We start from the raw sequence: 19,848 nt of genomic DNA on the forward strand, positions 1-19,848 counted from the left end.
GGAATAGAAAATCAAAATAAAAAAATTGGTCCCTATCAGATCCGGGCCATCCATTGCCATTTGGCAAAGACAGTGAGGGATCCTGTGCCTAGCCTGTGAACCCAAAGAAAGCTTACAAGACAGTTTCCATGGAGTTGTACCTCATGGACAGCAAGGAAAAGTCATTTATATATATGGGGTATGCCAGATAATACTTCGGTGTAGGAGAACTCCACCTCAAAGCAGAGGGTCACCAGTTTCAATGGAGATTAAATTACACTGTCAGAATATCAACATCTTAATAAGGTTCATGAGACACTGTAAAAACTGAACACTTCTTTTATAAGATTGCCACAATAAACAAAGCTGGACTTAAATCATGGCAATATATATGCTTTGATTTTTTAGTTCATAACCAAGGAAGCAATAAATTTTCTATTATGTTTTACAGTTGGAGTACATTATACATGTAAATGTATTTTTAATTTTAAAAAGTCCTTAAAGCTGCTTTTTTGGATGCTGTTTATTTTTAAATAATTTTAACCATTGACACATACAATCCTCTTTAATTTATTTTCTGATTATTTCAAATTCTTCTTGTATATACAAGTTGAAAGTCTAAAAGTAACATGAGAACCATTTCGGGTACTCTCTAACAGGGCATACAAAAATGTATTAATTCCCTCATAAAAGTGTCCTTTTCTCGTATAGCTGTCAATCCTGTGATAGCAGTCATGTCAGCCAAATAGTTCAGAGTCAGGATGATCTGAGCTGTTGTAGAAATGAGTCAGCCATTTGCCTCAGAATCTCCAGAGCCAGCTGTGTGCCTGGCTTTTATTGTTCCCAACAGAAAGGTGAAAGTCACAGAGAAATGTAAGTAACACGTAAATTGACACCGCGTCAAGCTAACGTACACTTAGTGACACAGATTAAAGTATCTACCTTTTTAATGGTCTCATTATTCTATTTCCAATCTTTCTTTACAGTTCATTTCTAAAACCTTGTTTTTCCAAAATAGAACTCAATCCAAAAAAACCACTTCAATTTTACAGTATAATGCCCCACTCTCAAAACGCACCCAAAATCTCCCTCACTGGTTGCAGAGATGATTTCTGTGTATAATTTAATCTGATGTCAGCTGCGGAGGAAACTGATTTTGAAGTTTGTAATCATTACTTAGAAATGAAACATTTTTTAAACTAGTTGTTAGTATAACGAATAGGTATTCATTCAGCTGCCCTAAGAAAGAGAGGCACCACCATGATATTGCTCTCTCTTTCCACATTAGTGGGATACTACTACTGCCATTAACAGCTGTGTTGGCTGCAGCACACTGTGGAAATATTTGTTTTATACTGCCGAGGCTGAAATAATTAGCAAGTTCTGGACCTAATATCCACAGTAGTTAAAATACTTGAAACTGATCCTTCCAGTTCTGCAGGGTACTGGCACTCCAGGATGCAAATATTTACAGGTCAGTTTAACACGTGGCCATTTAAAAGGTTATATGACTGTATTAATGTCATTTACAAGACAAATACAACAGGTGAGCTACTCCAATGAAGATATTTGCAAAACTCAAAATTTATAGCATCTAATTTTAGAAGACTTTCTATGCAAACTCAGACTATATTCCTTAATATAGCCCATGTGATGGGGAGTGATCAGAATTATAGCTAAACTTTCAGTAACCAACAAAAATATAATATTTAGACTTTTGAAAAGGTAGATAAAATCTCTGGTTCTTTCCAGTGTTGCTCATAATTTTGTCATGAAAAGCATCTGCCAGGAAAAACAGTGGCATGCTGATATGCAGTCTGCTAATGTAATACTAACAAAAGACTTCACCTTCTTACAGTATACTCAAAACATTCTCATATACAAAACATAGGCAGCTGTTTAACGACAAGCAGTAGTAAGACACTGATAAAGAAAATTCCATCCCAGGGATATTTAAGGCAGATGAAAAGGCTTAGATGTTCTCATTACTCAAAAAAAGTAGCCACAGCATGATCCATGCCAAGACTTTGGACCAGTGAGCAACAACCAAGTACAAGTGCCTGGATAATCAGGAGCAGCAACATGAGAGAGGCACTATCTGCCCTTCACCTACTCAGTCCACTCCAGCAGATTTCATCTTTCCCTTGTCCTGTTCTATGTTCTATTCTCATCATGTGATAGGGCATATAACGTGCTGTGCCTGCTTTTTCAGTTTATGCATGTCCTTTTTATTTTACACTTAGTATCTGGTCACTTAATGCTGAGTCACTCAAATTTACAGTAGCACAGCTCTATATGTTAATAAAGACATGATGAGAAAACAGAATATAAACAAACAATGTAAATCTGTGTCCTTCCTGCCCCTGTAACAGATCTGTTTCATCAGAAAAGTAAAGGTAAGCTTCAATGGAGGTAAAAAAAGAAAAATATGAAATCTGGTCTTCTCAAAATCCAACGTCCATCCAAACTCATGAAAGTTGTATTTAATATTTGTTTATCTACATGTTTCTCATTTTGGCCATGAGTTCTTCTAGGCTTTCTTCAGACTCTGCTACTGTCTCCCCAGTCATTAAATTCTCTTCCTGTTAGGAACAGGAAGAAAAAGTTGTCAACAAAAAAAATAAACAAAGAAACTCCCCACAGATCAGCTTTATTGCTGTTACACCACACCATATTCCTAGAACCAGGCACCCGATTGTGAGATTAGGCCTAAGTGATTTTAAGCTTAAATTGTAAACTATTTTGACTAGGAGTTAGAATGTTCTTACTGCAATACATTCAGATTCTCTGTTCCCCAGGCATACACATTGCTCTTTGACTATATACAGCTTTTACAAGATATGTATGATAAAAATTATTTAGTCACCAAAATATCAACTGAGAAATTCACATTTGCTGTCCTTCCCCCAGCCCCCAAATGCATTCATTCCTATCATCTCAGAAGTACATTCACACTAGCATCCAAACTTAAAAGAAATGTATTTAATAGGAACACAGAACTGGACCATAGAAGGTACTAATCACGATGTACTGAGGGTCCAGTCTCACTGCAATTGTTCAAGATGGAATTCTCTTTTAAGTTTAAAGGGGAACCAAACTGGTTGGTATTATAAATTTAATCTACAATGTGTATTTCAAAAATTCATAAAAAATAAATACATTACCTTGTCTGGGATAGTATATGCTACACTAATTCCCTCAGGAAGATCAGGTACAGGGCCAGATGCAGCCTTCAGCTCATCTTCTGAAATTTCTGATACTAATTCGATGCCTTTGCATTAAAAGGAAACAAGAACTCCATTAAAAGTTAGAAGAAAAAGTTCTTTAATCACCAAGATATCACAGTGAGAGGAAAGCTGCAGCTACTTTTCTGAAACAGAAAACAATTAAAAGCAGGAAGCCCTTTAAGTTCAACAACTTCATCCCATTATCAATACAAAATATTTTCCCTTTACAATATATGAAATGATTCTATATAGGCAACTTATGGACAAGAATGGCACCTCGTCCTTGTTCTTATCATTTAAATCCTACCATGAGGACACTTCTCTCAATTGTAAGATAAGATTATTTTCTTTCTCATGTAATAAACATGTATATCTCCATTCTTTATATAAATGGTTATATAAAACACGTTTACCATTCCTTAAAACAATTCCTTCTAATCCTTAAGACAATTCCTTCTAATTTAAAACCCTCAGAGGAATATAAAAATCCATGGGATGCCTCAGCACAGTGGTTATGGAAATGAAAACTGCTCTTTAGTATATTTAAAAGGAATATGCAGTTAATACATCTTGTCACATCTCTCTCATCTTCAGACCATCCTCTGAGAAAGTTCTTTATTCAAGCAGCAGTTACATTTTGAGCCTAAAACCTGCACATTGCACTAAAAACACATCATCAAGTTGTGCTAAAATTACTTTCCAAACCTGTGAAAAGCCAATAGTAATTACACAGTATAAGTTAAAAAACATAGGAACTATAAGCATTATATGTATCCTAAACTGTGTTCACCCAAACTGAATCTCAGTAACTGGGAACATCATTTAGTCTTCAGTTGATGACTTACCCCAGTCATTGTCTTCGTGTACTATTTCTTCTTCCTTTTCAATTACTTCTTCTTTTGGTCTTGCAGCTTCTTTTTTCTGGAGGGAAAACACAAAAAAATAAACTCCTCAATAACCAAAAATTAACAGTCTAATTCCAACAACAGCAAAGAAGATCAAGCCTAACATTCACATTTCTTTCAATACGTGAGATAAGAAAGTTCTAAATGGTGATTGCTTAGGAGCAGAAAGGCAGAATACCTGCAAACTGACAAAAACACCAAAACCATAAACACTCAGAAAGGTAAGACTGCCAGAAAGGTTGTAGCTTGCTTTGTTCTTAAGATTTTAAGAAAGGGGGGGGAGGGGGGAGGAAGCCCCCAAACAAACCCACAAACCCACATCATTTTTACCTTATAATTTTCTTGCTGTTTTCTGCAATTGTGGTCACTACATTGGGGATTTGGCTTCATAGACATAGTTGGGAAGAAATCCTGCATCGCGTTGTAACCAAGATAATAACTCACAGTACCAAAGTTTAACAGGTATCTAGAAACACAGAGAAAGAAGGAGCTTGTAATACAGGTGAAAACCTAAAACTTCAGTTGCTCAAGGAATAATTTTTCCTCCAAGAACTTTTAGAATACACTTTCACACCTGTGCAGTTTGCAGTTACTTTAATTGCCTTAAATCCAGTCATGCTGTAGTCAGCTGGCAACAGAGTAACTGGATCAATACAGAACCCCATCCTCTCAAGGTGTGTGAGAATAACTCAGCTGCAGTCTCACAAAAAATGTATTTAGGGCTCTATGTAAGCAGTGTTCTCCCATGCCTTAATCCATTGCTTGGAACACTCAGGTGTCCTGTATTACAATGGGGAAGTTTTCAGAGCTAATCAGAATCACTTCAGTCATCTTTATTGTAGGGTCAGATTTGCAATTAAAACAAAGATTCTAATTAAGCTGCAAGGTTTGTATTCTTTGTTCAAGAAAAACACCTCTCTCTGCTCAGCTGAAAATGAAGCTTTGTTGCTGATAGGCACATTTGCAAACAGTACTTCTATTCCTTGGTAACTTGAAATTTTTGTATTTCTAACCAAACCAAGCTAAGGCTAAAAGCAGGCTAAATACAATCTCATCCTCAAAGATTCTTGTAAAACACTGCATCATTTTGAAAATGAGTACAAAGTTGTTCAAATATTTTCCTTGCCGATGCATGCAATTCTTTTAGCAGTTGGAGTCATGTGACAGTACTTTTTTTAGTAAAATATGCCATATTGCTCTGTAACTATTTTTAATTCCCCTCAGGTTTTTAGAATGCAAACACTGCAAGAGAAGTAATTTATTCATTGTCCATGTACAAAATTTTGAAGACAAGTCAGCACTGTAGCAATTTTTATGTAGAACTTAATGATGTCAAATCAGAGCATGTTTAAATGCAGAACTACGAAAACAATGTGCATGTGTGTATGCAGTAACAAAAATTCTTTGGAAAACACTGAAACTGCTTCTTACCCCTGAAAAGTCCTATTTAAAATTCAAGCCCTGTTCAATGTTGCCAATGCCATTAGGAAACAGGCCATGAACATGTAAAAAGAATCAGACCTGTCATTATGAAATGTTCCTTCAGAGTTTCAGAGGTTTTTTTTTCTCATCTATTTGCTGTACACATCAAATAGCAACAACTCAGTCACTTACTTGAGAACATTCTGTACAAGCATTCCTGCCACAACACCCATGGTTGTAGGAAGACTGGCTGCACAAACTCCTTCTCGTTTCAATGTCTTCTCATCAATATTTGCCGCTACTACAAGTGGAGGAGCACACTGAGGGACAATAGAGAAATTAAGCTGTAAAAAAGCATTCAAGAAGTCCCACAGAAAATTTTAAGCTACTGCATCAGCTGTGCCAGGATCACACTCCCTAGCCAGCTAATCTTCACATTCCCAGTCCCACTCTAAAAGGCAAGTGAACAGTTCAGCAGAGCATCACGTACCGCAAAACAAGCAGATTCACCGGGTATGATCAGCTGTATGTGTCCTGACACTGCATTTTCACTCACTCCAGACTCCATCCAGATTTGTCCAAGTTCATTGCAGGCCTTATAAATACAGAAACACACACGTCAGTACTGCTGAAGTTCAATGGAAAGAAAAGGAACCCAAAAAATGTGATAAATTGGGACTGATGAAACACATTTATCTCCCTGCTTTCAGGCAAAAAGGCTTTGGTCAGAAAAAGGGACATGAAGAGATAGAATAGAAATTATTTATCAAAGGAAAAATCAAACAGCAAATTAAAGTTGCCCTCATGAAGCCAGCCCTTTGTGCTTTCCTGAGGACCTGAGATGTTTTAACAAATACAGACTTCAGTGACCCAGTTACAGCACACTACAGAATATAATTCCACAAACTCTTTTTAGAGGCTTTGATACAGTGCCTGCAATTTATGGATCAAGTCAGCTGAAGGATAACAGAAAACATACATTTGGCATATACCCTACATTGGCTGCTACTATAAAGAAAAACAGTTTGATTAGGTACACAGCATTTTTAGGATACAAAAAGTCATATGAAGTATACAATTAGCTATAGAAAGTTTTTAAAAGTTTGTAAGATTGAACATACCAGCCTTTGAAAATACCTTTATATAAACAGAGTAATTTGAAAAGACAGAGCTTATGACACTTTGATCTTTTACTAACCATTAGCTGATAGTAACTAAAAAGTCTACAGTTATATTTATATACATAAAATTGATTTATAAGAACTGGGTAAAAGCTCAGATTCCTCAAGCCAAGGGGGTCATTAATTAGGAAATTCTTTTTAAGTTCCTGTCTTTTCTATAGCCCCACAATTCCTAACATTATTTATAGGAGAAAATAGACTTGCACAAGCTCATGCCTTTGGTGGCCTTACCGTGTTAATTGCCATGCGAGCCTCAAAGTTGTCCACACAGCTTAGAACCAGATCCACAGGCTTCCCCTCCTCCAGTGCACCGTTACTGAAACAAGCATCAGAAGTTTCCATGAAACTGCTGGCAGAACAAAACACCACCACAGCAACCAACATGCTGCTTTAGAGTACAGAAGCCCAAGAGAAGTGAATTTCTAACAAAACTTGTGAAATGCAGTACAGATACAACCAGCATCTTAGATCTGCTGGTTGTAGAAACAACACCATGCTAAAGCTGGGATTTAAATATATGAGCATTTTAGACTGTTTTATATAGTATACACTCACAGTACAAAGTATTGGAGAATTGTATCTTTCTACAACAGAACTGCAAATGGTATAAATTATTTCAAATCTCTATGAGATCCACTAACCACTATTTTCTTTCTTCATTCTAAAAATCTTACCTGAAACCATTACAGAGCACTCAAGATATGATCTGATCTGTTTTCTATAATGGAAACCCCACAGTTTTGGTAGGAGATCTAAAGATGCACTCATATAAGAAATAACTATGTAACAGTAGAAATAGATGTCAGCTGTAGAGAACACATCTAGGCAGGAATGTCTTCATATACATATATGTCCCAGAGGTTTTCAATTGGGAGTTATGAAATTGAAAAAGAGCCCCAGCAAGAAAAACGTGAAGCTGCGTAGAACCACACATCAGCAGAAGTTAGCAATATGCTAAAGTTGGGGGATTTTACCTTATTCTACCCATGAAGTGTTCAAAGTTGTCCAGTGTTGTGATGTTGTAGTTATGTACTTCAAACTGAACATCAGGATTAATATTCCTTATGGAGGAAATAACAGGAGTCAATAGTAAAGAATACAATGATAATTTGCATTCTACTCCCTCACTTCATAAGGGTTGTCTTAAGTTTCTAGTCACCCATATTTGTCAAAAATTCAGATTAGATGAGAAAAAACCCTGCAACATATTTAATTGGTATCATTTATACCAAACTTCTGAGCAAGACTTGTTATACTTAAAAAGCAGACTCACATTAAGGTTTTGGCCACTACAAAAATGTCTTTGAAGCATCCATCATCCCCACAAATATTTTATACCCAAATTCCCAAATTAGATCATCCTCCTTTGCAAATGATTAAGAGTGAAACATTGGTTTTCTGGAGCAGCATCCTGGCTAAATACATTTTGACACCCACTTCTCCAAGTTATACCTCAAAGTATGTTCTGCTGCTTGCACTTTACTTAATCCAGCTTGATGAGGTTGGAAGAAGAGTCTGTTCATGTTTGCCAGTTCCACTTTGTCATAATCAAACAGAAGCAGCTACAATAAAGATTGTTTTACCATGTATGAATCTCCAGAGACTCTGCAAACAGAGCACTATGGCAAGGCATTTTGAACAACAAAACTAATTCTATGACCAAAAACATAAAAAAACCCCATCCCCAACCAACCTCCCTCCCTCCCAGGCCTATTCAGTTCACATACAAGAGGTACCAACATTGTAAGGATGTGAAAAACTGAACCAATCTGTTAAGTCATTAAAATTACTTAATAAAAAGTTATCTTGTCATTTGATCTAAACTAAGAATATTCAACAGATTAACCTACATGAACAGTATCATCTCTCTTATCACATTCCTACTTGCTGCCACGTGACAAATAATGTTTGTGATAAAGATATCTGTTTGGCATCTACTACATTTCAATTTCATGAATACAAACTTGGTTCTCATAAGACTTTATCTTTTATGTGAAATACCCCCTCCTTCTTCTTTATTTTGTTTTCTTTTTGCAATAATCCAGCATGAAGATTAGATAAATGGGTTCATATAAGAATGTGGAGATGACAAGCATCCAAACAAGAATCATCCACATGATACAGGATTAAGCCCTAAATAAATCAATTTTACCAGCATAATAAAAATACAGACTCTTCATGTGTGATGTTTACACAGGTGCTGTTCTTGAGTGCCTTCTTCACAACATTTTTTTATTTGGGTAAAATCAACAGAGTGAAATCAAATCAAATTCTTTACAAAGAGGACTAGTCCATCTGCTGTAAAGACATAGAAGAAGAAAAAACTCTCATTACCTTACCAATGCCACACCTTGTCAGCATTTCAGCAGTCACACTGCCAACGCCACCTACACCTACTACTGCAACTGTAAAGGTACGGATTTTCTGTAAAAAGAAATAATCAGTATATCAGTGTATCAAAAGTGGTCCTCCCAGGGAAAAAATACAAGCAATGTTTCATTTCAGACAGAATCCTACCTCGTAGTCTTTGACAATTCCCATTCTTTTTAATGCCATCAAACGACTACCAAAAAAAAAAAAAAACCAACAATGTTACACAGAAAATGTTCTTTATGCTTCTAACAGCAATTTTGCTTTTCAGGTATTTAAAATTACTTTTGCTTTAGAAATAACCTCACCAAGCACTAAACTCAAGCCTACTGTTTCCACTGCAGTTGTGATTGCCAGCTAGGTAGAGTCTGAGTAACAGAGTAGATGCTTTCCTATTTGCACCAGAGTCCTAACCCTGCAGAAACTCATGTACTTATTCTATTGGTATGAGTAATATTGATGAAATCAGGAGGACACAGCTATTTTTGTAAATGAATCGCAGATTTACAGAATGAAAGGTGACACCTCTTTTTGGTAATGAACCATATGGCAGCAAACTAGTGAAGACTTGCACTGTTTTCTGATCGATTTGATTGGATTAACATAACATTAAAAAAAAAGTAGAGACTATCAGGTTCTGAGGATAACTGAAAGGATTTTAAAGTAATCTTTTACCCCTCTATTGCATTTTTTCATGAAAGTACAAGTATCAACTTGTATTAAGGAAAAAAAAAAACCAACAAACCCAAACCAACAAACCCATCAGATTTCTAGATGGGAAGTGATCTCTAAAGCTCAAGAATTCTATAAACCAACTTCTAAAATAGACAATTTGGAGGAATGAGAATAAGACCTCAAGGAATACTAACACCTGTCCCATTTATTAGCAACCTAGCTGAAAAGCTCACAAGGTTTCCCCTCTCTCTCTCTCCCCCCGCCTGTATTGTAAAGCAAGATAATACAAAGCAACCCTGACATCCACCCCTGCCAGCCCAGCCAGGTGGGAAATCCGAGAGCATCCCTCCCCTGCTCCGCACAGAGCACCTGCCTCCGGCACTGCCCGACACCTTCCTGAACACACCCAGCCCCGTCCCTCAGATTCCCACCCGTCCGAGCTCTCTCCACATCCGTGTGCCTCTCCCGCTTCACCCAGACCCGCCGTTCCAAGCCACGGCCCTCCCTCTTCCCCATCCTCCGCATCCTGACCGAGCCCTCCGCAGTCCTCCAGCCCCTCACCGCACCTGTAGGGGTTGGAGTCGGTCACCTCGGGGCTCATGGTGTCGATGCGGGCCCGCGCCGCGCCCCGCCCGCGCTTCTCCCGGGCCAGCTCCTCCTCCAGCTCCCGCACGCGCCGCTCCAGCCGCTCCAGCCGCCCGGGATCCGCCATGGCAGCGACACGTCTGTGCCCGGCCGCGGGAGCTTCCGGGAAGCGCCGGGGCGGGCCCTTCCCGGGGCCGCCTCCTCACGCCCGGCAGCAGAGCGGGCTGAGGGACGGTGTCCGCCGGGGCGGTATTTGCTTCCTGGGAAACGTCATCTTCCAGGAGAACCGACCGGCCCCGACAGCCAGGGGGCTGCGAAGCGCTTTTCTTGACGGACCGAGGCGCCTCCGGGTGACCCGGCCGGGGGGGGCTCCGGCGCGGCCTCCGAGGATGGCGGCGGAGCCGGGCACCAGCGAGGTGCGGCGGCAGCACCGCTTCGACCAGGGCAGCCTGGAGCGGTACCTGAGCAGCCGCTTGCCCGGCTTCCCTCGGCAGCCCGCGGGCACGCTGGCTGTCAGGCAGTACAGGTAACACAGGTGACTGACACAGCTCCCCTGCTCAGAGCGCCCGGGAGGGAGAGGAGAGGAGCCGCTCGCTGCCGCCTGGCAGGGAGGGTGGTCAGAGGTAGAGCCCTTTTCCGTGGGGATGGCGGGCAGCACCCATCGACGGATTCTTAAGATGCGTTCTGACTTAGTCCAGTTAAAGGCATGGCCTGGCTCGTCCTTTGAGCTGCTGCAGAAGGCAAAGTTTGCGATGTCGGCCAGGGTGACCTTTCACACGCGGTCTGTGGCCGGGCTGTGTGTTGGGTGGACTTCGCACTGTCCTCAGAGTACAACCCACAATTGTTTTATTGCCTACACATACATCTCAATTGACCTGCTCCATCTTTAATCGCACAGCAAATAGTAATGTTCAGAAGCACATACATGGCCTAAGAAATCAATAGTAAAAGCATTAGGCTGTCACCGGGTAAAGCAAGTCCACGAGAACAGGTAAGGATGTGCCGAGATTCCCGTTAATGTCCAGAGAGCATTATGGCAGTGTGCCAGGGACGTGCTACACCCAGGCTCCAAAGCCACTATTCCACAGAGCACGGAGTTCATTTGCATTCAGCAGATCAGTGGAGTGGTTGCATGACTTCATATCAGGAGCTATTAGAAGTTAAGTTATTCTAAAAATGAGGATTGATTCCTTTGTAGGCATGACCTTGACTAATTTATCTGCAGCTATCACTAAGAAACAGTGAACAATTTTTCATTGTCTTCTGATGCAAATATAAAACATGCATTCAATCCGCAGCTGTGCCCTGATGCTCGTATATACCTCAGTTGAGACTTTAGGAGGGGCCTTAGGGGAGTAGTTAATAGTAAAATCTGCTAAAATTTTGTTAGTATTTATGCTCTTACTACTTTGTCTTATAATTGCAGTTCAGGGTTCAGCTGGCCTAAATTTCTTTTGCGCTCGGCAGAGTATTTGTCTCTTAAACTTATTAAAATATTACAAACTATGCCCTAACTGCTTCCAGGAGAATGAAAATGTGATGGGAGGAATGAAATCAGAAGTCCATTTAATTTTTATTTTCCAATAGTTGTCTAATTGTTTATTGAACTAAGTCAGAATACATCTTAAAAATGAACAAGAATAAGGGGAGAAAGGCATGCAGATTAGCACAGAGCCTTGAGGAAAATAAGGATCAGTAGGCTTGATTGGAATATGATAGACAAGGTGTAATGAAGAGTTTATCTGGGTTGTCCTTCTCTTTTACACGTGTGTGATTGAAATGTCTAATTTTCTTTGTGACTCCAACATTCATTCTTCAAAATTTTACAGTTCCTATAGGCTGTCCCTCAAGCATAATCTATGGACGTGATGATCAGGCTGGCATACAATGGGGCTTGGTGCTAGAATATCATACATAGAATAGAATCATAGAGTGTTTTGGGCTGGAAGGGACCTTAAAGACCATCTAGTTCCAATCCCCTGCTTATGGGCAGGGACATCTTTTTCTGGACCAGGTTGTTCAGAGCTCCATCTAGCCTGGCCTTGAACGCTTTTAGGGATGGGGCATTCTGAGCTTCTCTGGACAACCTGTTCCAGTGCCTCAACATCCCCACAGTAAAGAATTTTTTTCTAATATCTAATCTAAAACTCTCCTCTTTCAGTTTGAATCCATTCCCCCTTGTCTTGTCAGTACATGCTCTTAAAGAAAGTCCCTATCCAAATGCAAGAGCTTCCTTTATGCTTATATTGTTTAAAATACAGCTTTCCAAAAGACAAATACAATTATGAGCCAGTGAGAATTCTGCTCTGTTTAATTTCCTCCCAATCAGAAGGTTTTGAGATTAGTGTCTACTGCATACCTTGAGTAAGTCCATGATGTCTCTTTAGGGAGGAGAGGTAAATGCAGGAGAACAAATTGGCTATCTGTGACCTTTCTGCAGGGAAAGAAGACATCTTTCTTATATGCAGGAATAGAACCTCTGACTTCTGATTTTGTGGGCTATCACTTGGTCCCTTGTAAGACTAGATTTGAAAAAAAAAAAAACCCTACACAAAACAACTCTTGAGAAGAATGCTTTCCTCCGTCCTGCCATTTTGTTCTGGTCAAGTCACAGTGCCTGTTGCCAGTATCATTTCTATTAGAAGTTTACAAATTTGTAAGTAATTGAATTTTTGAGAAATTTTAATCTTTCTCTTTGCAGCTCAGGCCAGTCAAACCCAACCTTTTACCTTCAGAAGGGTGGGCAGGCTTTTGTGCTCAGGAAGAAGCCCCATGGTCCCCTTTTACCTAGAGCACACAAGGTAAGTTAAAATTGTCCACTGAGCTCCAAACACTTCGTATTGCAGGTGACGTGGGTCTATGCATGGTGGTCCAGCACACTGATGAATGTGTCCAGAAATGCAGTGAGTTGCTGGATCATTTTCTGTGTTCTGTGCTCTACATATAATTAAACATTCAAGAGGATTCACTGCACTCATTTATGTTTGGGAGGTTTTAATTGAACCTAAATTTCTGTGTCTTTTTCAGGTTGATAGAGAATATCGTGTTCAGAAAGCCTTATTTTCAGCTGGATTTCCAGTGCCTGAGCCCTTGTTGTACTGCAGTGACATTTCTATCATTGGAACAGAGTTTTATGTAATGCAGCATGTGCAGGTTGGTCCTCCAGTGTGAGAGATTCTTTCCTTCTCTGTACTACAAGCTGCTATTAAATTGTCTAAAACCTATCTATTAGAGCCTTACCCAGCACAGTTTTGTGATGAGTGTAAATAATCTTCTGATATTTTTGAGAAATGCTAGCTATCAGTGATTCTCACAGATTTCAGCTTCTCCAGGGCTTATTTCACACTTTGTTGAATTTTCTAGCTCAGTATTTAACCTCTTGTTCTTGTTTGAGCTCTTGGAAGGATATCTTGGAATGAGGCAATATTGCTTCTGTGAAAAGCATACATAAGTCAGAGGGAAAAAAATTAGTCTGTAAACTGAATCTTTGGAGGTCCTGGAGCCTGTTTAGTATTGAAGATAGGAACTGACATACAATCACCTGTTCTTGAAGACAAAGCAGGATTCCAGTTCAAACACTAGTTTCAGAAAGAACACAGCATAGCTTCGTCTGTGGTCCACCACTCTGGGGGTGCTGTAGCTGAGTTGATACACTTTCTGTTAGATTTTGGGCATAAGTCTGCTGTACTGTGTCTTTTTTTTTTATCCTGTGTGAGGAGGAGTTGAATTCAGGCCTCTTCCCTTTTCATTGGATCCCACTTTATCATTAGGTTCACTGGGAAATTAGAAATGTAAGTTTGTGGGCCAGTTTCTGAAGATTAAGTTAGCCTTCCTACAAAAACGATAAATCAAGGGTAATAGAATGTAAAAGCTGTGAACAATTTGAAACAGATTTCTTACATTTAAGATGGAGAATTTTTCTGGTTTTGACTAGAACAAAGCGATTCCTTAAGAAGAAACCTTGTTACATTTCTAAGTATGTAAATGTACAGTCTGTCAATTCTACGATGAACTGCACTGCTCTGTTTTTAGCAATTGTGAAAATGGAACAACACACCCGTATTCTAAATGTGTTCAACTGCTTTTAAGGAGAAAACAAGTGAATTTCTTTGGATTGTTTGAGTCTTTGTACCTGCAACCCACCCATTCCCCTCCTCTTCCTGCCTACCCCTCCAGCCCTCTGAGGCCATCATTGGTATTTTTTCTGCAATTCAGCTGTTCGAGACAATACAGTAACATTTTTCCTGGTGCTTTCCAAGCTTGAGGATACCTGGATTGGGTGTTCTAATTCAGACTTTCATCTACAGATACACCATATACTAATAACCTGGGATTACTGTGAATGCCTTCATCGGCCCTGGGCGAGGAATAAAATAACTGAGGAAGGCATTTTTGATTGCATAGGGAGTGTTGGTTCGCTACATTTGGTTTTGGTTGTGGAATGTATAGCTTTACTTCTTTTCATCTGGTGTGTACATCCCACCAATTATCATTGATTTATGCTATTTCTAGGGTCGCATCTTCCGAGACATCTCACTGCCTGAGGTGGGGCCAGCAGAGCGTTCTGCTCTGTATCTTGCAATGATAGAAACTCTGGCCCTGTTGCACTCCTTCAATTTGCAGTCATTGGGTCTCCAAGGATACGGTAGAGGACCAGGATACTGCAAAAGACAGGTACAGCTCTTAACATTCTCTTGTTTTGTCTGGTCTTTGAATGTTTATTTGATTTGCAAGCTAAATTGTTAATGATCATATTTTAGCTATTAAACACCTTCACACTTAGTTCCATTATTTGTGCACAGTCTAAAGCCACTACTACATTCAGATTGATTCTGTAATGCTATACTTAGGGAATGATACTCATTTGCTTTTGGACTAACACTGGGTTTGGGCTATGTAAATAAGATTGAAATCGATGTAGTCTTCATTTCATCTTTTGATGTCTCAGTTCACATTTGCAAATGCAGAGGTACTGGGTTTTACTGAATTTTCAAGCAACATGGTGATAGTCAAAGCCTGAAGCAAGTGCTTCAAAATTTTATACTCTTGAAAAACTTGTGAATCGGCTGAAAAATCTGTTGGAATGTTTGTATTTTTAAGGTATCAACTTGGAAAAAACAGTATGATGCAGCTGCTCATACAAATATTCCTGCCATGAACAATCTGGCTGAGTGGTTAGCAAACAACTTGCCACCTGATGACAATGAAGAAAACCTGATTCATGGGGACTTCCGAATAGATAACATCATCTTCCACCCAACAGAGGTAGTTGAAATGTATTTGTATGTTTAGCAAGTTTTGGTCCTCCATTTGTTTGTACTCCTATCATGTAATAGGACACTTATATGTGGATTATTTTAGTGCATGATACATCTTTGAAAGAAACAGTAGAAAACGAACTCCTCTCTATGCTCTGTGTATGGTTTTTAGGTACCTAATACAGTCCTGGCTTTCATTGTGAGAGCTAGATAGAATTGATGGAATCACAGGATCATAGAATGGTTTGGATTGGAAGAGACCTTAGAGATCATCTATTTCCAATGCCTTGGCCATGGGCAGGGATACCATTTACTAGACCAGGTTGTTCAGAGCCCCTCATTCAGCCTGGACTTGAGAGATACTCAATTTATTCATTGGTTCTAGTCCCTGCTTCAAAGTACAGGAACAAAGCATTTTTATATGCATAAATCCTATTGGATTCAGTGCAGCTGAAGGCTCACTTCATTAAACTACATGAGCATCTGATCCAAAGCCCACTGACATCTGTGGTATGGCTTCAGTTAACAACAAGGGCCTTTGGAGCAGGATCTGAATGCATGATACATGACACTAGTGAAAACAAAGGAAAATCTGCCAAAGCTGTTTAGTTATGGAGCACATGTAGATCACAGAGACCCTGAAAGTTCCTCATTCATCTTTAGGGAAAGAAAGATTCCTTTTTTTTTTTCCTAGTGTGCTATCAACAATATGTGTGCTTCAAAATAAATGTGTGCTATCAACACAGTTGCATTTTCATTACTTTTTCTCCATGCTACCTGCTGTGTTGTGACCAGAAGACATGGCTGGAATTTGTGACCATGACTGCAATGCCTGCTTCATGGCAAAGTAACAGATCCCAGAGATTCCCAGAGTTTTTGTGCATAGATTAGTTGGTAGACATGGTTTGTAGATTTAAATGTGCTGATTGATTCCCTGAGAAGGGAATTTGACAGTCTTGGGGACTCTTCCAGCTGTTCCTCATGCAGTTGAAGGAATTGATCAAGCTGTACATAAGTAATTTTAGGTCATCTATAGAAACTGTTCCTGTAGATGCAGGAGTGACCGTGTAGGAAAGACTTTTTCATGTACTTCAAGTAGCCATGGATCATGAGTAGGCTGGAGGGGTTGTTCAGGTTGACAGGCCAGTTGGATTATAGGAATTTATCAAAATAACACTGTGGGGAGTATCAGACCACCCAGCTGAAGACACCATTGCAAGGATGCTTGCAGCAGAGGCTCACTCTCAGCAGTCATTGACTTCCTGTTTAAGAAATTCAATTCCCCATGTAAGTGTTATTCTATGTATAATGTGATAAATTAGGTTTTCTGATGCATGGTCTGGCTGTGAATTTCTGTGCCAGAGGACTGGGCAACAGGACTGGGAGAGAAACACAACTCTCAGTACTACTGTTCTTTAGGATATTTTAATTCAATCATGTTTTATATGAGAAGAGTTTGGAAGCTTCTGACAGGAAGAACACTACTCAAAACTGTAGATTTAAATCAGATTTTATTTGGAAAAATGCCTAGCTTTCTATCCCTATGTGAATGTTACTTTTCTTCAGATCCTTAGATAGTGCCAGAAGGAACTCTTTTTGCTGTAGACAGCTACAGTGTGTGTTTTTAATTTTAAACACATAGTAACCAAATAAAACTCTTGGATATTGAGTGGGTTGTGCCTTTGTGGATGGAGAAAACATGTCTTCTAGCACTTACTTGAGGTTCTTGTTTTTATTTAAGGCTCGTGTTTTGGCAGTGTTGGACTGGGAACTTTCAACTACTGGTCATCCCTTAGCAGATTTAGCATATGCCACTCAGTTCTACTTTTGGCCTACGTCTATTAAGGACTTAGGTCAAGGCTCTATCTTGGGTTTCAAAGACACCATAGGTATGAAATCATCATCTTTTTCTTGAAACAAATCCTTGGCTTGATTTCTATTTGAAATGCTACCTTTATAAACAGGAATTAAATGGTAAATTCACAAGCATATCATTTTGCATTTGTAAAGAAATTTTCCATAATTTTTTCATTGTAGCAAACATGTTGATAGTGAGGCTTTAGATAGTTCTGTTCTATCAAGCTTTGTCTTAGCCACAACATGCTACTTCTTTTGAACCTTTCTAAGAGATAATGGAAGAAAAAAGAAGTTTAAATGTAAATATATAATTTAAGTTTTAAAAGAAGCCTTTTCTCCCCTGGATGAAATTATTTTCCTGACTGGAGTGGAGACAAAGGGCAGGAGGAAATGTTATGGCTATCTGAAATTCTGGCAACTCCTACTTCCCTTGGTCTCTCCATGTCACAGTTATGTCATGAGAAATGGTCAATCATGGTGTAAATGAATTGTCTCATAAAGCTTAAAATTGTTCAAATGTTTGAAGAATAAGGTGGCAAAAAATCATAGAAAATGTTGAGTATTCTAAAAAAAGCTGTTCTGTTTTTTTGTAGAAACTCCTTCCTTTGAAGAACTGGTTTCCGTGTACTGCCGCTGCCGGCATATTACCACTACTTTATCCAACTTTAACTTTTTTCTTGCTTTGTCATATTTTAAAATGGCAGCAATAGCCCAGGTAATGCCCTCACATTTGCTGAAATGTCATATAGCTTTGTGTATCTGTGGGTAGTTCATTTAGTCATGAATAATAATCGTATGTCTATGCTGTTGTCAGCTGGCTTGAGGGACAGGCTGGGCTCGTTTGCCATATCATGTGCAGACATTTGTATTTTCTTTTTTCTTTTTTACTTTTTCACTACTACTTTTTGTGATTTTCCTTTAGTTTGGTTTAGCTGGGATATGTTCTTAACTCTTGTGCAACAACCATCTCCATTATATCAGAAATGCACCCAAACCAATATCAACATACCCCAGTAAGTTTTTCCTTTTAAAAATCTGTGCATTTAAGTGTTACTTTTATAGTTGAAGAAATCACCAGTGTGTTAAAGAGACACTTTTAAGAGCATAATTATATCATATATGTTTTTCTTTCGGTTTTAGGGTGTATATGCCAGGTATCTCACTGGAAATGCTTCTGCAGAAAACAGTCATGAATTTGCGAAGATAGTGAAGCCTTTGGCAGAAAGAGGATTAGAGCTCTCAAAAAGGTAAGAGTGGTCTAGACTACTGGTCAAAGGCAAGGCAAAGCTTTTCCAACATCTTCATTTATTTAAATGCCTTTCTAAGGCAGCTTATATTATTATGAGGGAAAATCTGGTCTTACTTGTTACTGCCTTGAATGTTCTTCCCTAGGTCATCCTTCAGCAGCACACAGCACAGCACTTCTGGAGAGCTCTTCCATCAAAGTAGAAAAGGCCAAGAAATTTTGCTGAAGGTTAAGCAGTTCATGAAGCAGCACATTTATCCAGCTGAGAAGGTAAAAGCTTTTACTTAACCTGTTTATAAAGGAACATTTTCTGACCAGACTTTATAAAAATGTAAAAATATGGATAGAAGTCATGTCCTTCTGGTTTTTTTTTTCCAAAACAGCCTTATTTTCATGCAGTGGTGATTGTGGCAGTGCAAAATATTAGCAGAAATCATTATAGACTGTATTTTTTTTTTCAGGATTAAATTATTGTATGCATTGTTTAAAAAGTAACTCTTAGCTTTTATTAACTTTTGAAGTGTAAAAACTTCTCTTTTTAGAAAGAGTTACTTTTTAAAGGAAGTTGCCAAAATACTTGTTAGACTAACAACAACCTAGAACTCTAAGATACCAAACTGAATAACACCTATTTTAAAATACTGCTGATTTTAACCATATGAAGCTGAATGTTTCTGTTTCTTGCTTTTTAGGCTGTGACAAAAAATGGGATTGTATCATGTATCAAAGTAGCCTCATTCCTGAATGTATCTAATACCAATGAAGGTTTGAAATCAGCTAATGAAATATACACAAAGTCCATAGTTGGTGGAAGGGAAAATGAGATGTAGCATTTTACTTCTTATCCTAGGAAGGTTAGGAATTTCTGCTTAGAAAGTTGGTTCAGCTTTTAGCCTTGTGGAAGTACAGATGGCTTTTGTTGCAGAATTGGTTTTTTTGGCTTTCTGATTTTTTTTTCCCTAAGTCAGGTAGAAATGCAGAAAATATCTTCTGTCCCTCACTAAAACATGCTTGTGAAAATACTAAGATTAATGAATATAGGTGTTTACTTACAGCTAATGACTGGTGGTTGGAATGACTGCTTACATTATCTGTTAAGGAATTATTTTGACAGGAAGAGAAAATGTATTTTTGTGGTATTTT

General features: G+C 38.8%; 2 protein-coding genes across 2 annotated transcripts in view; one reads left to right on the plus strand and one right to left on the minus strand.

Annotated features, from left to right (window-relative positions):
- Nucleotides 1-529: 529 nt before the first annotated feature.
- Nucleotides 530-10,509, minus strand: UBA5 (ubiquitin like modifier activating enzyme 5). Its single transcript, XM_032106651.1, has 12 exons — nt 10,326-10,509; nt 9,232-9,277; nt 9,049-9,138; nt 8,167-8,276; nt 7,689-7,775; nt 6,946-7,030; nt 6,024-6,128; nt 5,726-5,853; nt 4,442-4,577; nt 4,052-4,127; nt 3,144-3,250; nt 530-2,561 (listed from the first exon to the last, which is right to left on the minus strand). The coding sequence occupies exons 1-12, from the start codon at nt 10,469-10,471 to the stop codon at nt 2,478-2,480; spliced, it is 1,200 nt and encodes a 399-aa protein (XP_031962542.1). The 5' UTR covers nt 10,472-10,509; the 3' UTR covers nt 530-2,477.
- The window catches only part of ACAD11 (acyl-CoA dehydrogenase family member 11), a 29,340-nt gene continuing 19,946 nt past the window's right edge, over nt 10,455-19,848 (plus strand). Inside the window, exons 1-9 of the mRNA XM_032106569.1 lie at nt 10,455-10,870; nt 13,046-13,145; nt 13,372-13,497; nt 14,857-15,018; nt 15,445-15,609; nt 17,344-17,491; nt 18,053-18,174; nt 18,600-18,706; nt 18,852-18,975. Of these exons, the coding sequence (XP_031962460.1) occupies nt 10,470-10,870; nt 13,046-13,145; nt 13,372-13,497; nt 14,857-15,018; nt 15,445-15,609; nt 17,344-17,491; nt 18,053-18,174; nt 18,600-18,706; nt 18,852-18,975 (1,455 nt within the window). The 5' untranslated portion in view covers nt 10,455-10,469. The remainder of the gene's footprint in view (nt 10,871-13,045; nt 13,146-13,371; nt 13,498-14,856; nt 15,019-15,444; nt 15,610-17,343; nt 17,492-18,052; nt 18,175-18,599; nt 18,707-18,851; nt 18,976-19,848) is intronic.

Source organism: Corvus moneduloides, chromosome 1, assembly GCF_009650955.1.
Source record: "Corvus moneduloides isolate bCorMon1 chromosome 1, bCorMon1.pri, whole genome shotgun sequence".
Lineage (NCBI taxonomy): Eukaryota > Metazoa > Chordata > Aves > Passeriformes > Corvidae > Corvus > Corvus moneduloides.

Excerpts from the sequence above, each read along its gene's own strand:
- UBA5 (XM_032106651.1), bottom strand. The coding sequence starts at position 10,471 with ATGGCGGATCCCGGGCGGCTGGAGCGGCTGGAGCGGCGCGTGCGGGAG. Across the intron at positions 7,031-7,688 it reads CACTTCATGGGTAGAATAAG|TAACGGTGCACTGGAGGAGG; the intron begins GTAAAATCCCCC and ends TGCTTGTTTCAG. Across the intron at positions 3,251-4,051 it reads ACACGAAGACAATGACTGGG|GCATCGAATTAGTATCAGAA; the intron begins GTAAGTCATCAA and ends TTTAATGCAAAG.